The sequence below is a fragment of the Schistocerca cancellata genome, chromosome 2 (assembly GCF_023864275.1).
Source record: "Schistocerca cancellata isolate TAMUIC-IGC-003103 chromosome 2, iqSchCanc2.1, whole genome shotgun sequence".
In the NCBI taxonomy this organism is placed as follows: domain Eukaryota; kingdom Metazoa; phylum Arthropoda; class Insecta; order Orthoptera; family Acrididae; genus Schistocerca; species Schistocerca cancellata.
The window spans coordinates 567028423-567050821 of NC_064627.1; the positions used below are offsets into that span (position 1 = coordinate 567028423).

The following is a 22399-nucleotide window of genomic DNA, read 5'->3' on the forward strand; positions in this document are numbered from 1 at the left end:
GTAACTGGCACTGCAACTGCTGCCTGAGCTGTTGCTGTTGCTCCAGGAGACATACAATCTTAGCCTCCATGCTACCGAACCTCTTACCTCGCCGCAAGTGACAGGTGAGCAATGCACAGCAGAGAATGGAGACACAAAACCGTCAGGTGGGGGAGCTGCTGGAGGTGTAGCTAACAGACAGACAAGACAGATGAAAAAGTGAGGGATGACAGACAGTATGACCAACCAGGACACAACACAAGGCAAGCACGCAAGAACTGAGGGGATAAACAAGGCGAGACAATAACAACACAGGAACACTCCAAACAACAACAGTATGTATCTCAGCACGTGGAACTGAAACACAGGACAGCCGAGATTCACACACAAACTACGGTGAGTACCAGACTGCCAGGTTAGTGCCGCACAACTGCCTAAATACATGACTGTGGGAAATGCAATTGGCCGCAGACATCATATGGTACTGGGAGTGATGCACTTGTACGGCAAGGCTCATGGTGCAGGCATGTGAGGGAGCACAGAGACCTCTAGTGGGTATCCAGATCCATACCCTCTGGTGTGCATTCAACTTCCACACCTTCTGACATCAGAATGAGGGAGGTATACCAAATAAACTAATCAACAAGTTCATTATCCCATAATATGGAGATTGTATGGAAATATCTGAAAGTAACAAAGTTACTAAAGTAAACAGCAGAAGATGTTACAGCTGTAAGAAAGCAAAATAAATGAAATGTCAACTGTAAAAAGATAACTATTAAAGAGAAGCTGACTGCTTCAAGCAAATGGTAAGAGAAACAAAATACAACATGCTGAATTAACCATAACTATGTGGAAATGTCTTTGAGAGGACATGAGAAGTTGCAATGAAAATTTTTAAATAAATGATTGGAAACAGTGAGAATATAGACAGATTCCACATGTTGCCATTTAGCATGGCAGATGTAACAGTGACTAACAATGGAGAGAAAGTTATATAGAAATAATTAAAGCTGCAGCAAAAGTAATACAAAAGGAACTTCCAACCTTATTTTCGGTATGTCTGTAGAGTAAGACAATTTTCCAAGGCTGGAACGCTGCAGTAATTCTTGGTGGTTTTAGATGTATGGATATCCTGTGCATGATGTTTCATTTCCTAATGCCAAAGATATCCTGAGAGGCTAATAAAGATTTGTCAGCTGCTTTTTGAAATCAAATTAGCTCAGCAATTGCTCCATTCTGCTCTGCTCTGCAGCAACAGTGGTTCCATGTTCCAAATAAAAGGCAGTATCTGTTGCAATAAACATTGTACCAGAGAATGTCTTTCATTTGGAATATGTTTGTAAGTAATTGCGCAATAGTTGGGTAGTGACGTCATCCACCTGCCACCACAGATCATGGAGTCTCATGGTTGTGTGTTATGGAACTTGTATTGCAGGAGAATTGGTGCTGCTTGGTTTGTTTAGGACTAAGGCCACAACTTGTGTAATATAATATCTTGATGGTGGGCAACCCATTCAGCATGTGTGTGCATGTGTTCGTGTGTGTGTGTGTGTGTGTGTGTGTGTGTGTGTGTGTGTGTGTGTGTGTGCCTTCAGACGCCCGACAGAACAGACACCACATATATACATGATTAAGGCAAGATGGCCGATGACTTCTTCAGGCTCGAACTCTTATGTGAATTGGCGAAATGCCTTGAGTTATGAGGATAATTGGCAAGGTGCATGATGTTAGTAGCATGTGGTTAAGTTGAGAATTTGAATCTGACTGGAGATGTGCTAGGGTAGTCCATGCAGTTGCAATGACCACTGTGTCCGCATAGCTCAGTGATGAGAGTGTCTACTTAGCAAGCAGGAGACCTGGGTTCAAATCATGGTCCAGCACAAATTTTCAACTTTCCTCGTTAATTTCCATCAATGCCTGCTCATAACCAATATCTGTAATTCCTTTGTGTCTCCACTCAGCACAGTTGTAGTGATATTCTATATGAAAATTTTTAAAGAAACAGCCCTTCAGAAGGCCAAGAAGAAACCCACATGTTCGGTTCAGTATGCTGATGACACTTTCATCATATGGCATCACAGAAAAAGTAGACGCTTAGAATTTCTGAATTTTCTGGATGATATTGATTGTAATATGAATTCTGCAATGGAAAAAGAGGAAGGAGATCAGATTTTAGTTTTGGATGTACAGGTACTTAGAGAAACTGATGAAACTGTAGGGCACAAACTCTACAGAAAGCTCACTGATATGAACAGATGTCTTCACAGAAATTCAGATCACCATTCCAAGCAGAAAAGAGGAGTAAGAAGTGAATCAGGCTTTCGAATTTGTGAATCACAGTTCTTGGAGAAAGAGCTCACTCATTTAAGTGTTGCTCTCAAAGAAACACCTACTCTGAGAAAGAGATCAATAAGCACTTTCTTCTCCCTTCTGGAAAACAGTGACAAATTGCAACAGCAGAGTGCTAAAGAGAGAAGACACAGTATTGTTATAGTGTTTAATTTGACAAGAGAGGTATAAGAATATTTAGACACTGCAAAAATCTATTCCCATCATTTGCCACAGGAAGAGTACAAAAAATTCCTTGTACATAGGAACTATTAAAAGATGCATTAACACCCAGTGTGAAGAACACAAAAGTAACTATTGTGTGGATAACATGACTAAATCAGCAGTAGCAGATCATGCATTTGGGTCCAGCGAACCACAAAATTTGATGCACTTGGCTTTATTGAGATCTAGTAATTATTATTTTAGGATGAACAGACAAGCCACAGAAATTTAAAAAAAACACCACAAAAACAACTTCAACAGAAAAAAGGACTGATATCAGACAAGTTGTGGACCATAGCCCTAAACAAAGCAAATATCACTAACTGTTCTGTAGTCAATGGTGGCTGCTGTGTAACAGAACATGAACACCCTAAGTTTCAACACCTTGTGTATTTATTGGTTATTTTTCTTTGAATATTGCTAAACATAACATAGATGCTGCAGTCTGAAAGTTACAGAACGCAACAGGGTCAAGAGCACACCTTCAGTTGTGCACATGTTAAGGAGCTTTTGTGCATGTGTGTCAGATAACTTATACATTGTATTATTCTTAAGGTTGTTATTGACAGTGGTTGTAGTTGTACCAATTTGTTGATAAGCATAACTGTTATACAGCAGATGCTATTAGTTTCACACTCCCAAATGTATCTGAATCTAAAAATTTATGAATGCTCATAAACTCACACTGTAGTACAAGATCCATAACACACAACAGCAAGGCTTCAAAAGCTGTGGCAGTGGTTGGATGATACCACTATCCAACTGTTGCAAGATTGTGCATAAACTATTTGGCTTGCTAAGCTTGCTTGATATTAAAAAGCAAATGAGAAAGTGCTTATAGTCTCTGAGGATGTCTCCAGCATTAGAAGGTGAAATGATAGGCATAGTAACCTGACACTCATATAACTAAAATCGTCAAGAATGATAATCACCATCTTGAAAGTCTAACTGCTATGATGGCTCTCCACCACAAGAAAGGGGACAAGCAAAACTATTTTTAAAACATCAAGCTATGAACAAATAAACCTCTTTCCTGTATGTATAAGTTATCTGACACACATGCGCAAAAGCTCGTTAAAATGTGCACAACTGAAGGTGTGCTCTTGACCCTGTTGCATTCTGTATCTTTCAGAGTGCAGCATCTATGTTTGCTAATGACATAGGTAAAACATTGGACTTGAAACAGGCAGAGCAGGTTTCAAAAGACGACATAATGCAACCATTTTCAAGGTGTAAATAAGATTTTAGAATGAGGGTAACAGTACTGAACATCTTCCAGAAGTCAAGGAACATAGCATCAGTATGGACACTGGTGTCTACTGCCTTCTGTGTTCCATGTAAAGACAGAGTCAGCCGAGTTTCACATATCTTTGTTCATGGAAGCCATATAGATTCCTACAGAAGAGAAAAATCGTAATATGTAACCATAAAGCATGCCTCAAAATTTTATAGTAGACTGATATCAGCGTCAGCTCCCTGCAGTTGTGTATATCTGTTTGAAGATCCTTTTCTTGAAAATGAGAATGATATACACATTTTTCCAAGAACTTGGAATATTTTGTTTCTCCAGTGACATTTGATAAACTGCTGCCACAAGAGGAACACGTTCTTTTGCATAATGTATGTAGAAACATACAGTTATCTCAGTAATGCTTCTCCTGTGTTGAGTGAATTTAATTTATCATTTGTCCTGCAGTCACATGTATTTGTCATTTTGATGTTACAACAAAACAGGAACCATAGTATATAGTTTGATCTTCCTCAGAGACACAATTTCAGAAACCAGAATTAAGTATTATGGCTTCCTCTTTGTTTGGGTGACTTTGACCATTTTGTGACTTAACATAAAACCAAAACTTCTTAGAATTTTTTGCCAGATCAGTAGATATAATTTTACTTTCAGATTCATTAAACTGTTCCCATTTGGCTCCCCTTGTGCTCATTTTGATTTCATTCAGTTTTTTCTCCCCAGTGAGTCTGTGGTTGTGTTGAAATCTTTGGTGAACTTCTCTTTTTCTTTTGGAGATGTTTTCTAACATAGCTGTGAACCACAGTGGATGTTTGCCATTCCTCACAAATTTGCTTGATACTTCCCCATCTTATGCATATTGTACAATTTTATCATTTTATAGTCAACATTTCCAGCTTAATGGATGAATGTTTTAGCCGGCCGTTGTGGCCGAGCGGTTCTAGGCGCTTCAGTCTGGAACTGCACTGCTGCTACGGTTGCAGATGTTGGATGTTGATTGGTGACAGAAAAGTCTTCTTTTATTTCTTAATGCCACTATGAATACCAATAGACAATAATCCTATAAACAGGGATGCTCAGCATTAACTAAATCAAAGTTTAGGCTTGTTTGCAAACAGGAGTTCTAAGATGTTATTCTGATGAGTCAGTCCTCTCACCAACTGCTCAAGGTAGTTTTTGGATAAAGCATTTAGTACAATATTACATGACTCATTGTCTCTAACACTCACCCTAATCATTTGAGTTGCTCATCCTACAGCTGGTGAGTTGAAATCTTCCATTAGCATTGTAACATAACAAGCATAACTTAATCTAATAAAACTGGCTACTTTTGTATTATTGCTGCCTCCTTTTTACAATCTCTGCATCAAATAGTTATTTTGAAGATGATTCTGTATGGGAATGACAGTTGTTGTTCACCAATGATTTTGTAACTACCCATGTAGAGAGTTGGATATTTTAATTATAACATAGAGCAAACCTTCTTTTCTAAGGAAATGAAACCATTACAATCCAGAAAGTATTGTGTCCATAACTGCTGTATTAGAAGGAAAAATATCTTCATTACTTTTCACTGAAATTGGACTTTGCCCCAGGAAGAATTTAATAATGCTGTTACCAAAATTTTTGAGCAACTTCTGAATCTTATAAGAGGCTAGACAGTTAGAAAAACAAAATTTCAAAGTTTCTTCTGGACAAAGCTTTGTGTTTCTTAAAATAATTTTTATTAAGAATCTTGCAGCTTATGTAGTGCAAAAGTAATACTCTTATTCCTATTATCAAGTTGTATGTATTTATTCTTCACTATGCTAATCTGTAAATAAATTGTGCTCATATTTAAATACACGGTGTCCATAATTAAAGTTCCAGTTTAAAATTGCTGCAAAAAGAGAACCACTTCCCAGAATGATGTCAAATTTGAACAGCATATTATTGACACATGGGGAAACACCATGAAACAAAAAAATTTAACAAAAATTCTACCAGTAGATGGTGCTGTGTTAATGTAAATGGGGTCAGTTACAAATGACAGATGAATTGCAATATGACAGCTATGGTTTGAGTTGCACATTACACCACACATACTGTTCAATGTGCATGACTGCAGTAGGTCAGCTGTTGTGACACTGTTAGTTAGGTAGACCCATCCACCATGGGAAGGTTGTACCACATCAGATGGCAGAAACCAGTTTTTAGTTGTCCTGCGGCCAAAAACTGCATAAAAAGTGGAATGACATTGGTTTCTAATTGTTGTGAGACTGGTACAAAACACATTCAATATGCTGCCCAAAATTTTCTGCCACAAGCTGAAATAGAGAAACACCATGTTTTACAACAGATCAGACTGTCTCAGGGTTCATGTTCAGAATGAGTTGCACAATGCCTGCTTTCATTTCAAGTATGTTTGTAATTGGAGCTGTGAACACAACATCTTTCAGATAACCCAACAGCCAGAAGTCATACAGACTAAAGTCAAGTGATCTGGACAACCAGGCTGTAGGGAAATGAAGGCTGATAATTCTTGCATTTCCAAAATGCCCCTGCAGTAACCACTTCATTGACTGTATAGTGTATGGAGGAGTGCCATCTTGCATAAAAATGATCCTACCCACACATCCATGCCGCTGAAGGGGTGGAATGATGTTGGTGTGCAAAAGACTCTCATAACATTTACCAGTGGTGGTGCAAGTAACAGAACAAACAGGACTCAAATCCTCAAGAAAATATGCTCCATGATAGAAAATGCCATCAACCTGCAACCTGCACTACACAACCAACTTTCCAGAATGATGTGGTAGCAGTTGATGTATGTGCAGATTTTCTGTTGCCCATATTCTGCAATTCTATGTATTGACTTGTTGTTGCAAATGGAAATGGGCTTTGTCTGTCCACAGAATGTTCCACACCCATTCATTGTCCAATTACATGTGAGCATGATGTTCCAGAGTGAACATTTGTCTCACTAGCGCGTCAGCAGAAAGCAACTCCTGTACATGGGAGATTTTGTTCAGATAGCAATGCAGATGTTTTTTTTTATTATCTTATGCACTGTGCTTGCAGGCTTGTCTAATGTTTGGGCAATTTCTCATGCACTGCAAGTTTGTGCACCACCACTTGACCCCTCCTGCAGTGCTGTGACCCTATCGTTGACAGTCTTTGTATCAACTGCTTTCCTCCCTCCACCACATTTTGCTTCAAAAGAACCTGTCTTTTTCAAATTTTGTAATCATTTTCTTCATACTCTTAGCAGACATTGGACCAATGCCTTTTTTCATACCCTTGTGTATCTGGAACTCCTGCATGGCTATCGATGCACAGTCACCATTTTTGTAAAACAGCTTTACCACTAGTGCCTGACCCTTCATGGAGGCAGTCATGCCTGTTGGTCATATTTTTGTTATTTATTTATTTTTATTCCATGACATTTCCTCATGTGTTTGTAATATGCTGTTCAAATTTGATGTCATTCCCAGCAGTAGTTCTCTTTCTACTGTGTTTTGAAACTGGAACTTTAATTGTGGACACACTATATAAGTTATGTTGAATAGGCTATAAACTAATCTTATTTAACTTATTACAGTATAGAGTACAGATGGTCCATTGAAAACATAACTAATTGTAACATTAAGAGTTGCATGATCTGATTCTAACAAAATTACACTAATGAAATATACAACTGAAGTAGGATACATTTGCTTGTTATCTGACATTTCTGCTTCCTCCTGACCTCTTCCTTTCATTTTGTTTGACCAGTATTAATATATTTGTCAGCTGTCTTCCTTCTGTTTCCATTTCCACAGTTTATCTTTGTCCTTGAATTACTATCTTTGCTTATGAAACCATTTTGATCTTGTAATGCATTAGAACATCTTTGATATTTCAGTTTCTTCTGTTCCTTGTCCTCAGTATTGTATTTCATTTGTTTCTGGTTTGTCCCTGTAGAACCCTAGATTTTTAGAGATATTTCTGTACTTTCCCATGTTTTCATGCAGTATGTTTTGGTCCTTTTTTCTGCTTCTTTTGGCATTCTTGTTTAATTAAATGTGTTCTCATTAAGATGGACAGCAATGATTTTTTTTTAAATAAAATGGTAGTAACAGGTTTCACATTGCTTTGTAAACATGTATCACCATTCTTAGTTGTAAAAATTGGTCTTTTATAGTCTGTAGTAGAATTTGCAATATAAAAATTGTATTTGTGCTTATGATGATGCTTCCATCTTTCTATAACAATTATTTGTTTCTTCCTAAACTAGCCTCTCTCTAGACTTTCTTGCACTAAACCTTTCTCTTCACATGTAGAAAAGTTGATTCTCTTTCTATGTTATGCCACTTTCAGGGGATTTTGAAATTAAATCCAGAAAAACTGAAATTTTGGATCAGACCTCGCAAATGAAGTCAACATGGAATCACTTCAACTAAGAATATTCTTATTAATTTGTGGTGCTTTGTAGCACTCAGTCGACTGCAGTTCTTGTATTATTTGGTGTGGTACCCACTGGTAAAAGAGTATGTAATTTTCCAATAAAAGTGTAATTCTTTGTTATAAGTTGGAAATGTGTATTTCCAGATGCTAAATGTTTCTATTGTCATCGATTGCTGTATGTACAAATTTTATTAAGTTACAAATATAGTTCGGAAGTTCTGGTAGAATGTTTGTTGGGCTATAGTGCGTGCCCACACACACACACACACACACACACACACACACACACACAGAGAGAGAGAGAGAGAGAGAGAGAGAGAGAGAGAGAGAGAGAGAGAGAGCGGGGGGGTGGGGGGGAGGGGGGGGATGGATATGTGCACCTGTCCTCCTGTTGGTAATAAAGATGAGAACAATTCTAAAAGAGAATAACAATTTGATGTTACACTTTGTAAATAACCATACTTTGCAACAGAATATTTCTTATAAAAAGTAGATATTACTCATACAATATGACGCTGCTCTCTTTCTCTCTCTCTCTCTCTCTCTCTCTCTCTCTCTCTCGCTCTCTCTCTCTGTTGTCTCTGTCTCCTCAAATAGACATCTGTTGAAAGGACAAATCATAATTGTAATATTAGGCATTTTATAGGTTGGAGGTAGCAGTTGTGAAGATAGTGACTTTCATTGTTTAGCATACAACCACGAATGTAAGGAATGTAATACACGGCTACGTGTTCTAGGCTTCAGGATCGCATCAGGGTGACTGCATTCGAGCGCGCGCTAGTGTGTGTGTGTGTGTGTGTGTGTGTGTGTGTGTGTGTGTGTGGAGGGTTGAACTGACTGAGATAGCCAGGTGGTGGAAGCTTGACTCCCAAAATGCGTAGTTGTGGGTTACATTCTTGTATTTGTGCTTTATACTAAATAACAATAATGAAATTGTCATTAGTTTTGACAATAAAGTATTATTTACTAAACATTTCTTGACCGCTGGGATCCATATCTCCACATCACAGGAGGTTGAAGAGTTTGGGCCACCAGTGCTTTGTGTCAGGCCACTGCAAGTCTTAGTGAACCAACAATAACAGTACCATGTCTAGCTTCATAGTAGCCATTACATAAGTGTATACTCTGTCAAGCTATCACATTGTTTACTTCATTGTAATGAGTGACTAAAGAATTCCAAGATTAGTGTGGATGATATTTCTAAGTGTGTGTGACTGTTACTTCAACTTTTGTAGTTTCTCAGAACAGAGAGCAAAGTACATGTGCAGTGACAACATTGCATAAGGAAAGTGGTGCTTGTTCCCCCTTTCTTCTCATGGCAATGCCTGCATCTCCCACACTCTATACCCTCCTGCAAATAGTAAAAAAAAAAGTATGACAGATACTAGGCACTGTAATTAAATGATACTTTACACTGAGCTAACATATAATTCATGATCATGCTTACATTAGGAGAAAAGGAAAGCTGTTTGAGTAATATGAAGGGGACCTTAGTTTTTGAATCCATCTATTTTTAATTTCCTAGCTGGCATGCGCAGAACTGAAGCCTCATAACCTGCAATTACTTTTTATTGGTAGTCATACAGCTCAGTGACAAACACAAAATACTCGAGTTAAATTTTTAACAAATTCATATATATTCACATTTATTCAACATAGACATTTTCACTGGAATGAGAACCAGTCTCTATCAATTGAAAATTCTCTATGTATTACTGTACTGCTAAGTTTTGTAAAATGTGTCATGTTAATTTTCATCCTAAACAATGTCATTATACAAACAATTATTGCAACCTTCCTTCTTGGTGTTATGAACCAGACTTCACATTCAATGGTAGATCAGCTACACAGTCTGTTCCTGTTGTATAGTTGCCTATACTCTGTTCACCAGTATATAACAGTACTTTACAGTCCACTGGATTCACTCTCAACACTGTAAAAGTAATAACGAACTAACAGAAATTCATCACATAGTGACAGTGAGCATAATTGTATTTCAAGTCTCCATTCATCAAAATAATACCACTCATCATCATCTTCTGCACATACATATCATGTTCTTCACACTAGAAAAGCTAAAAAATATGAACCTTTTGCAGGCTGTAATAAACATTATGGTACAATGTAAGTCACTGACCTTCATTGATGTGAATAAGACAAACCTGTTACTGAAGTCATGGTAGTTGGCACACTTCCATTGAGATGTCAGTAGCAGTAAGTGGGCTTTTTAAACAGGTCTTACTCAAGAGTTTACCAAATGTGTACTTTTTATGCATAGGTCTTACTTGGGAGATTTCAGGTGCTGACTGAACTTCTACCAAAGAGATTCCCAAAGCTGTAATGTGATGTTTACAATAAGTTGTTAATCGTGTAGCAGCGCATCCAGAACTGTAGATTTTTGGGTTGGAAGGGGTGTTTATAAAGTGGTGGATGGTATTTTACAATCTGAAGAAACTGTAAGATGAGAATTTAATAATGTAGATAATCTATTGGCTTCATTATTGATTTAGTTTAATAAAACAGTAGTTAGCTGGAAAATTATATAAGTTTGGAAAATTATATGAGTTCTCAGTACTATTTCATTAGCACACTGTATGACTCCATGATGGATTATCTGTTTATGAGTAAAGTTGTCATGCTTGATAGGTTCCCAGCAATTAAACCAGAAATATTGTAAAATCCGCACAATATTTCAGCGAGACAACTGCCCACCATCTACAGGTGCTACTGTCGCATCACTGAGAAGCTCGCCAATTTATATGTTGGCTTACTAGAACAGTGCAGGTGCCAGTGGGAGCATAACATCATCGAAGACCAATAGTAGATGGCATCGAATACCAGAGCCCCCTGCTGGAAAAATGGGTTGCAGTCTGCGCAAGTGCACCGCAGTGCGGGAAAATGCGGCCGGGAGCAACGGATCCCGTTAGTGCGCATGACGTCTGGCACACGATTTAAGCATCTGCGCTAAGGTTTCCCGTCTGCATTGACTTGGTGCAGTTGCTAATCTGCGGCTGACGATTCCTTAGTGCTGCCAAGGCTGGCACCCAGGCTTTTCTCAGGTGAAACCCCATGTCTCTGTTTATTAGGTCATTGCTTATACGTATTTCGACCGCCTCTTTGATGATGGAGTCCCAGTATGTGGAAGCATAAGAGAGGATCTTGGTTTCTTCATAGTTCATGCCATGTCCTGTGTCAAGGCAGTGTTCAGCAACTGCAGATTTCTCTGGCTCACCCAACCTTGTGTGACGTTTATGTTTGTCGTATCTGTCTTTAACGCCAATATAAGAACTCACACAGTGGCATGGGATATTATATATTCCTGGTCTCCTCAGGCTGAGATTGTCTTTAACAGAGCCCAGCATTGATTGCACTTGTGCCGGACGCTGGAAAACACATTTAATCTGGTATTTCTTGAAAATTCTGCCCATCTTAAAAGACACGCCACTGACATATGGTATAAAAACCAACCCCATGGTGTTCTCTGCTTCTTCAGGCTTTTCTTGAAGTTTGGAGTGTGCTGGTTGAAATGCATTCCGGATCTGCTTCTTGGAGTACCCATTCTGGGCAAACACAGAGCGGAGATGGCTAAGCTCTACCGATAAGGTGTCCTGATTTGAGATGGCTCTAGCCCTATGCACTAGCATCCATAGTACACCACCGCGCTGTGAGGGATGATGACAGCTCGTAGCTTGTAAATACAAGTCTGTGTGTGTAGGCTTCCGCAACACACTATGACCCAAGGATCTGTCTCCTTTTCTACAAACCAAAACATCCAGAAATGGGAGTTCAGCATCTTTCTCTACCTCCATGATGAAACAGATGCTTGGATGGAGGGAGTTCAGATGTTCCAGAAAAGAAGGAAGCATTGCTGTCCCATGCGGCCATACCACAAATGTATCATCTACATATCTCTAAAAACATTTGTGTTTCAAAACCACCTTCTGAAGTGCTTTGTCCTCAAAATCTTCCATAAAAAGATTAGCTACTATGGGAGTCAGAGGGCTACCCATAGCAACACCGTCAGTCTACGTAAAATACTGGTCATTGAATAAAAAGTAAGTCGAGGTAAGCATGTGTTTGAAAAGGTGTAAGATGTCCTCTTCCAGCTTAGCTCCTATGAGTTGTAATGAGTCCATCAGAGGCACTTGTCTGAACAAAGAAACCACATCAAAACTCACTAGTAAATCAGTACATTCAAGGCACTGGTTCTTCATTCACCGTATAAAATCTTCTGAGTTTCGAATATGGTGTTCACATTTCCCCACCATGGGACTCAGAAGAGAAGCCAGATGTTTAGCTAGGTGGTAAGTTGGGGAACCTATCTTACTAACGATAGGGTGAAGCGGAACATTCCTCTTATGTATTTTTGGCAGGCCATAAAGTTGTGGCGGAACTGGTGCTCGTTTTCTTAAACTCTTCTTCAGATGGTCAGGGAGTTGGCTGGATTTGAGGAGAGCGGATGTCTTCCATTGTATGGCATCTGTCGTATCTTTCTGGAGATGATGATATGCTGAATCCTGTAGTAAGTCCATCATCTTGCCGAAATAAGATGTAGCAGGCAGAAGAACAGTGGCGTTACCCATGTCAGCTGGTAAAATTACTATATCATTGTCTTCTTTTAAAGAAAAAAGTGCTCTTCTTTCTTCAATGGTGATGTTCTGTTTGGGTGCAGGCATCATAGTTATTGATCTGCAAGCCTCTCGCCTTATTTCTTCAGCAGTATCATTCAGAAGTTTTAAAACAGCACTGACGAACTCCTTGATGGGCAATGTCTTGGGAGTAGGCACAAAATTAAGTCCCTTTTCTAACACTGACATTGCAGTGTCACTCAGTTGTTTATCTGTGAGATTAAACACAGTCCATCTGCTAAATTTCTCTTCTTGCAATGACCGGCGTGTAAGGCGTTGGAACTTATAAATTTGACGCGCTGTGATATGTTGCCGCGCCCAGTCTGAAAGCGCACAAGTAGAGCTGTCCACCCACTCCCAGGAATCCGCTGACAGACATGACGAGATCTTCAGATGAAGTGAGACCAGGCTTCTGGAGACTTGGGCTAATACTCGTCTGGTATAACAGATTCTTTCTCTCACCAGTGTCCTGCTTGCTTGTTGTTTAATTCTCCTGGCTGCCACAGAGTCCACTTAATGGGTAAACTTGGCGAAAGTTGGTGTAGTTTGCTGGTAAGAATGCGAGAGAGCGCAACAGTCTCTCCCTTTTGTTGCGAAGTTTATCGAACTCACATACTGTGTTAACCATCTCCTCCCCGTAGAGGTACCAGATGTGCTGTTCGAGGCTTTCCTGGCACTACATCTGCTTGATAGGTTCCTGGGAATTACACAGGATACTATTGTAAAAACCACACAATATTTCAGTGAGACAACTGCCCGCCATCTTCAGGTGCTACTGTCGCGTCGCTGAGAAGTTCGCCAATTTATATGTTGGCTTTCTAGAACAGCACAGGTGCCAGCAGGGGCATAACGTCATTGAAGACCAACTGTAGACGGCGTCGAATACCAGAGCCCTCTGCTGGAGAAATGGGTTGAGGTCTGTGGAGGCGCGCCGCGGTGCGATAAAATGCGACGGACCCGGTTTGCGCGTGTGAGGTGTTGGCGCGCGATTTAAACATCTGCACTAAAGTTTCCCATCTGTGTTGACTCAGTGCAGTTGCTAATCTGTGGCTGACGATTCCTTAGTGCCGCCAAGGCTGGCTCCCAGGCTTTTCTCAGGTGAAACCCCGTGTCTCTGTTTATCAGGTAATTGCTTATACGTTTTTAAACCACCTCTTTGATGATGGAGTCCCAGTATGTGGAAGCATAAGAGAGGACCTTGGTTTCTTCATAGTTCATGCTGTGTCCTGTGTCAGGGCAGTGTTCAGCAACTGCAGATTTCTCTGGCTGATCCAACCTCATGTGACGTTCATGTTCGTTGCATCTGTCTTTAATAGTATGACACGTCTGGCCAATATAAGACTTCCCACAGTGGCACGGGATTTTATATATTCCTGGTCTCCTCAGGCTGAGGTTGTCTTTAACAGAGCCCAGCATTGATTGCACTCATGCTGGAGGCACATCCAGAAACGGGCGCTCATCATCTTTCTCTACTTCCGTGGTGAAACAGATGGAGGGAGTTCAGATGCTCCAGAAAAAAAGGAAGTGTTGCTGTCCCATGTGGCCGTACCACAAACGTATCATCTACGTATCTACAAAAACATTTGTGTTTCAAAACTGCCGTCTGAACTGCTTTGTCCTCAAAATCTTCCATAAAAAGATTAGCTACTATGGGAGACAGATGGCTGGCTACCCATAGCAACACCGTCAGTCTGCTCAAAATACTGGTCACTGAATAAAAAGTAAGTCGAGGTAAGCAAGTGTTTGAAAAGGTGTAAGATGTCCTCTTCCAGCTTAGCTCCTATGAGTTGTAATGAGTCTATCAGAGGCACGGCGACTGAAGAACCTGCGCCTTGAATCTACTGATTTACTAGTGAGTTTCGATGAGGTTTCTTTGTTCGCACGAGTGCCTCTGATGGACTCATTACAACTCATAGGAGCTAAGCTGGAAGAGGACATCTTACACCTTTTCAAATACATGCTTACTTCAACTTACTTTTTATTCAGTGACCAGTATTTTGAGCAGACTGACGGTGTTGCTATGGGTAGCCATCTGTCTCCCATAGTAGCTAATCTTTTTATGGAAGATTTCGAGGACAAAGCACTTCAGATGGCGGTTTTGAAACACAAATTATTCTAGAGATATGTAGATGATACGTTTGTGGTATGGCCACATGGGACAGCAACGCTTCCTTCTTTTCTGGAACATCTGAACTCCTTCCCTCCAAGCATCTGTTTCACCAGGGAGGTAGAGAAAGATGGTGAGCTTCTATTTCTGGATGTTTTGGTTTGTAGAAAAGGAGACAGCTCCTTGGGTCACAGTGTGTTCTGGAAGCCTATGCACACAGACTTGTATTTACAAGCTACAAGCTGTCATCATCCCTCACAGCACAGCAGTGTATTACGGACACTAATGCATAGGGCTAGAGGCATCTCAGATCAGGACACCTGATCGGCAGAGCTTAGCCATCTCCGCTCTGTGTTTGCCCAGAATGGGTACTCCGAGAAGCAGATCTGGAATGCATTTTGACCAGCATGCTCCACACCTCAAGAACAGCCTGAAGAAGCAGAGAACACCATGGGGTTGGTTTTTATACCATATGTCAGTGGTGTGTCTTTTAAGATGGGCAGAATTTTCTAGAAATACTGGATTAAATGTGTTTTCCAGCCTCCAGCATGAGTGCAATCAATGTTGGACTCTGTTAAAGAAAACCTTGGCCTGAGGAGACAGGAATATATAAAATCCCATGCCACTGTGGGAAGTCTTATATTGGCCATGTGTAGTACGGTTAAAGACAGATGCAACGAACATAAACATCACACAAGGTTGGGTGAGCCAGAGAAATCTTCCGTTGCTGAACACTGCCTTGACAAGGGACATGGCATAAACTATGAAGAAACCAAGTTCCTCTCTTATGCTTCCACTTACTGGGACTCCATCATCAAAGAGGCGGTCAAAATACGTATAAGCAATGACCTAATAAACAGAGACACAGGGTTCCACCTGAGCAAAGCCTGGGAGCCAGCCTTGGCAGCACTAAGGAATTGTCAGTGTAGATTAGCAACTGCATCAAGTCAACACAGATGGGAAACCTTAGCGCAGATGCTTAAATTGCGCGCCAACACCTCGTGTGCACGAATTGGTCCGTCGCTCCCAGCCGCATTTTCCCATGCCGCAGCACTTCTGCAGACTGGTACTCTTTAGAACTGTTTATCATTAAAGCTAATTGCAAGGTTCCAAAGCAACAGTTGCATAAGTCGTTTTATACCAAGAGCTGAGACATTTAATGTTTTGAATTTATTAGAGCAGAAAAATAAAGCTACATAATAACAGAATTTATACATTTTACAAGATAAAGAAAGGAAGGGCATTTATGTAAGTAAAGAAAACCTGATATATTTTAAATTTGAAATTATATATTCCTATTTCATTATTACAAATTAATAATAAGGTACTATAAGTTATCAGAAACTGTGCATTAATCATCATATTACCACTACAATAATAATCATTCTGAAATGAAAAAAGCCTACAGTTGCATTGTCATTATCACCACTAGCATTGTCATGATCATTTTATCTTTGCTTTTAATTGAACTCATATTTTCCTTCCTGCTTTTTTTGTAGATAATTAAAATTTTCAGAGTAGGTACATAGCATTGTATCAAAACATCCAACATATGTTTCAGGTGGACGTAAATTGACACCCAGTTATCTTGAAACAGATTTCTGCTGTAGCCAAGTGCACATATATTTTTTTTTCAAATGCAGTTGCCTGAATGACTTACTTTCATTAAAAGTACACGTTTACCATTTGCTATATGTTTAGAAATACTCATGATTATGATGATGGGAATTTTGTGCACTTAAAATCTTGACTATTAGTACCAACTGAACTCTCATAGTGAATGCATAGAACTAGAAACCAGTTTTTTTTATCTCTATGTCTCTTCCCTCATTAATAGTGTTTTAGGTTTGTGATAACTCTGAAATAATCCTGCTCCATTTCAGAGAACAAATAGTTTATCCTTTCAGGAATTCATAATAGTATTGTCTCAATAAGATTATACATATGAACTATATTCTTAGAAGCAGATTCATTATTTCTAAAAATGTGAGTCGTACAACAAAGAAATGACTGGAAATAAGAAACGTGTGATCCATTATATCTATCTGGAAACTGTTATGTCAAATAATCCTCATCATGTGAGATGTACTTTTATATTATAGTTTTGGCCAGTACTCTTCTCTCTCATTTGCCCTCCTCCCTTACAGCGCAGCCTACCAAAATATGTCAATTGCAAGATGCTTTGTAATGTTAGCAATACCTTTTGCAAATATTTTGATTTTATCTGAGACACGTATGAAATGAAATGTTTTTCAGTAGAGATTGTTCCAAAACTCCAATCTTGATGTCACTAAGGTTGCAACAGTCTGCAGGGACAGGAACAGCATCATATCTTGCCACACCAAGTAACCTCCTTGTTGCATGTCAGTAAACTGAGACTCTTACATATACCTCTGTTTAAGTTTACCATGTACTCGCTACCATGAGAAATGTAATGCGAACCACTGCTGCAAATGGAAAAACTGTTGATTCTACTGTTTATAAGGTACATAAGCCGAAATTGGAAAAAAGACTTGCTTATGCCAGCATTGCAATGAACCCTCAATTTTTCATGAAACATTTGTTTTTAACTACATGTTTAAAAAACCTGTAAATTAATACCTTACATAAAAAACAGTTAAGTCTCTACCTTAGTAAACTGTTGAGTTTCTAATTTTAAACTGTTATTCATTTACTACAACACACTTACAAGGTTTGAGTATGTTGATTAATAGCAAAGAATGATAGTTACTCTGTACAGTTTATGGCTGCTGAAGTTGGGTTAATTTCAGTGTCCTGTTAACTTTTCTTACATAGTGAGTACTGTATCAGAATATAGTGTAGTTAGACAATGTCGCAGTGAGGAGTGTTGTGGCAGAATGCAGGTGTATTTTCTCAATAAAGATATTATACCAGTGGCCTACATGAAGTGATACTCAGTGATGAATCATCAGCTTTTTATGCAACAAAATCCAGTTTCATTCCAATTTATCTGGTTCTTGCCATCCATCTCTTTAAGCTTGTGTCGACATTTTCAAGAACAATTAATTTCTAACATTATATCATAGAAAATCAAAGAACATTTTTGTGCATTGTTGAACGCCCAGCTTGTTATTTTATGCTATTTGTATCTCAGGAGTGTCACCCTGAACTGAGATAAGTTGATTTTGTAAATGTTAGTTACTGAAGTTATTGGAAGCTTATTCATGAAGTTTTCAAGCTTGTATACACTGTTACTCTCAATTTTTGTACTTACTTTATCTGAAGCTGCCAGACAAACATGACTGTGAAATGGTGTTTCCTTTGTGTGGATTTATTTAAACACTTTTAGATTGAAATAACAGGTAAAAAAATGCGTTTACCATTGAAATTGTTCTGTTGTGATGAGACTCAAGTCTGATGAAACTATGTACTAACTGAATGTTCAGTCATAGTGAAGACTAACAATGTTGAACAACTTCATTTTCTAAATGTAAATGCAGCTTATCAGTTTAATGAATAAATCATTTCTTCATTTCTTCTTACTTAAATATTATTCTTCATAAGGAATTGATAGGAAGATCAGGATGGAAAAAAATGTGTATAATCTCCTTATGAAGCATAACATTGAATACAAATCCTATGCAAGAACTGACACTTTATTACATTTATGTTTTGTTTACTGAAGTGGTTGTTTTCCTTTTTTGCAGAGAGGCAGTTGTTCTCGTTCACCATCACAGAGCCCCAAAACAAGATTTGGTTCTAACTTACCATTTGTATGAGACACTCAGAAATAGATGTACAAGAAATTTCTCAAAATCTTTAAGTTTCAGTACACACTGATCATGAAATCTGTGGAACATTTAGGAAAAGGATGGTTAACTGTAATGTACTGGATGAGTAATTTTAAACTGGAGAGTTTACAGTATCTTCAAAGTATTCAGTATATTATAAAATATGAACAAAAAGGGAAAAAGCAAGATTGACATACACAGTATATTTGTACTAGACAATCATCATTATATTTCCATATCACATGAAACTAATTGTGGAAATAATCAGAAGCAAGAGGGCAGTCTATGCCTTGTGAACTAAACATTTCCAAGTACAGATCTGTTATTGAAATATCACAACAAAGTCTTAACAAATTTCAGTTCACAATTACATATCCATGAACATAGAATGTCAATATTATGCTTTCATAGACCTCCTTTCAGTATCTTCTTGCCAGATAAATGATCACTAATTTGATGAATTAATGTTCTGATTGAAAAATCATTTATACATTAATTTTGTTTGTGTGTGGTACCTATCTTGACTTAAGCTACTGCTTAAATTGCAGTGACTGTTTGCGTAATGCTGCAGAAAGTGTAAATCAGAATAATGAACATTTATTAAAAATTTTTAAAAAAAAGTTTATTTTGATGTCTGAATTTATTATGTTTACAATTTCTCTCTGGAATTACATTGTCATCCAGTGTAAATCTTGTTCTTCAAATACTTTTTGTTTTATTATTCTGCATTTGTATCTGTTTTTGAGACAGATGTTTTTTATAATACTTTCAAGGAGAAGCACCAGATTTAAAAGAAACATAGAGAGATCATGTATGAAAAGATGAAATTCCGTTGGTCTCTTTTGTAATGAGCGATGGAGTGCAATCATAAGAAATTTGTTCTTGATACATATGGAACCCAAGTTGGGAAAATTATATTTTTTACAACAGATAGTCACCTTATATTTGTATAAAATATTTTTTAAAACTGTGTATATAGTTACTGTTTGCTGTTTTGACGTGTGTTTTCCAATAAACTGTAAATCATATAGTTTTGTTTTCATCTGTTGTATGAGTCCCACATCCAAAATTAGCCAAATAGTGTCTGCTGTCCTTAGTATAAGGAACTGCTGTTTTGATTCATGACAGACAGGTGACATATACTATGAGCTCTCAAAAATAGCTGTTCAGATTATGATATGAATAGAAATCACTGCAATTAGTCTAGGGATAATCTTAAACCCCTTTGCAAAACTGACACAGTATCATAATCAGAAAATGAATACACATAAATCAGTGTACATCAGTCATAATTCTGGGTATTATTTTCTTAGAAGAAATTGGAATTATAAAACTAATTTTTATAGAGTAAAGCACTAAAATCGTGTATTAGTAACAATGAAGAGTAAGTTTATAGCAGCAATGAGCACCAATATAAAATTTATTTACTTCTTTTTTAATGTAGGTCTGAAAGCAACCACACTAATTATATTATTGAAAAACTGACATAATACACTGCTATCTCACTGCTTAATACATCTGATAGTTCTATGAGGAAACATAATTATTTTCCTTCTGATAAATGTACATTACAAACTGTACAACCTTACAGCACAAGACAGTGCCCTCTGCATAACCTGGACTACCTCCATTTACATTAATAGCAAGTAAATGAGTCATGGCACTGTGATACTGTCACCTTCCTCTGTGTCAACCACACAGGAATACAACAGTGTTAATGGAAAAGAAGTGAGAGTGGATGTTGAAATATTTCATACTACAGAATGACAGCACATTACAACACAAACATTTAACACACACAATCTCTTTGTTTATAAATACCAAGAGTCAATCACTATCCACTGTACAGGTCTTATATGAACAGATTACATTCTCTGGAACTACACAAGGAAGTTTGTTTTGCATATTAGCCAAACTTTTTTCCTGTGCTTACACTGAAAAAAACACATCACTGCTTCACTACCTCTAATTTTTCTAGTTCAGAACTAGAAATGAATCAACTGTGGGTAAATGTTCAGTCTTAGCTATTGCTAATGATAAGCAATTACTTCTGGCTTCGGCATTTCCACTTATATTTCTGAGGAAAATCACCAACTGTTTTGAAGCAGTCCTTTGAAAATACTAGGTACCTCATTTCGTGGGCAAGGAGATAGTAATCTCTCACCTCCCATCATAGTGATAGGATTTTCTGCATGGTACTGTATCATATCACCTGGAACATATAAATTTACCTTCACAAATCATGTTTTTATCTTGGAATTAAGTTACATGTGTCTTATAATAAAGAAAAATAAACACAAATTAATCTAGGCACAAAATCCAGTCAGATAGTGTAACACACTATGTGTTTAAATGGAAAGCAAAACATAGATCACAGTCTTTTGGTAGCAATAATATCCATTCCTAACACAGCTGGGTTTTAGTCCTACAGTATAAAGCACAATTTAGGAAGCACAAAAACAGAAGAAAAGAGAAAAAAGGACGTAACTTAGTTGCTGAAAGAAAGAAAAATTCACTCCAGATCATGACTCACAATACACATTAGGTGCAGGAAAAAATATGGAGTTAACATTGGATCAGCAACCAAATTTGTGAACTACTCTTAATAAGCTATGGCAATGAGAAGGTTCATGGGGTGAGCTAAACTCATACCAAGTAATGGATGCACAATGCTGAACTAAGGTGAGTGATAATTTGCCCTCTCAGTAATGCACTTCCCATCTATGGCTCTTCATTTTCACAGGAATATCTGTTGTTTGAACTAAAAAAGAATGACAAATTAAAAGAATCCAATCAGGAGCAGAGCATCTTTGAATCTATTTTGTTGCATAACAAAAACTGTGAAATGAATGAAGAATATGAATGGGTTTGAAATCTGAGTTTCTCACTGCGTATAAAATATTCAAATACTTATGGGAATGAAGCCGGGGGACCAACAGCCACTGCTATTTCCACAGGTGTACACTCTGTCATTTTCAAGGCACAAATGCCGCAAGGGAATGCTGTGCAAGGGAACTTAAAACTTTGATTTTTAAAGCATACCATAAAGATGAATTACACACACACTCTCTCTCTCTCTCTCTCTCTCTCTCTCTGTACACACTAGTGCCATCACACAGACATACCGCATCAGAAATTATCGAGAGTGAACATCAACAGTCCAATGGTTGAGTTGCATTTGTCTCTTGTAAATGATAGGGTGTCAACCTGTTGAAATATTGGCGATTGTCAAAAAGTCACCCAGCTGCAATCTCATAAGTTATTTGAACATGAATAGGTTTGCTAAACAAGCAGTAAATTTGTCATTACCAGTCATACTGACATACTTTGCAGTACTGAGATACTTTATTTCAAGATGGATTATCTTTGAAAACTCCAAGTGAACAATGTTTAGCATTTAACTAACAAAGTGTTCAGAGACAGAAGTCTCATACACACGGATGTCTATAACACTTCCACTATACTGGTGGTCCTTTCATTATTATGAATTCGCCAATTCCCATTGACAAAGAATTGCAAGCAAACTGCATCAGAGAATTTTCGTAATAATAATAATCACCAAAGTGTAAGGTTTTTTTCATAATTATGCAGTATCTGCAGAAATTAACAGTATTAAATACAGCTGATCCTAGTTGTTGTTGTGGTCTTCAGTCGAGAGACTGATTTGATGCAGCTCTCCATGTTACTCTATCCTGTGCAAGCT

The 22399-nt window shown here is 38.1% G+C and overlaps 2 protein-coding genes across 3 annotated transcripts in view; one reads left to right on the top strand and one right to left on the bottom strand.

The window, feature by feature from the left end:
* Positions 1 to 20771, top strand: part of LOC126162159 (uncharacterized) — a 352513-nt gene extending 331742 nt beyond the window's left edge. The window contains exon 10 of the mRNA XM_049918470.1: positions 18613 to 20771. Within this exon, the coding sequence (XP_049774427.1) occupies positions 18613 to 18684 (72 nt within the window). The 3' untranslated portion in view covers positions 18685 to 20771. The remainder of the gene's footprint in view (positions 1 to 18612) is intronic.
* The window catches only part of LOC126162160 (SH2 domain-containing protein 4B-like), a 649869-nt gene continuing 646354 nt past the window's right edge, over positions 18885 to 22399 (bottom strand). For both annotated transcript variants that reach the window (XM_049918472.1, XM_049918471.1), the window contains one exon: positions 18885 to 20908. In XM_049918472.1, coding sequence (XP_049774429.1) covers positions 20784 to 20908 — 125 coding nt within the window. In that variant the 3' untranslated portion in view covers positions 18885 to 20783. The remainder of the gene's footprint in view (positions 20909 to 22399) is intronic.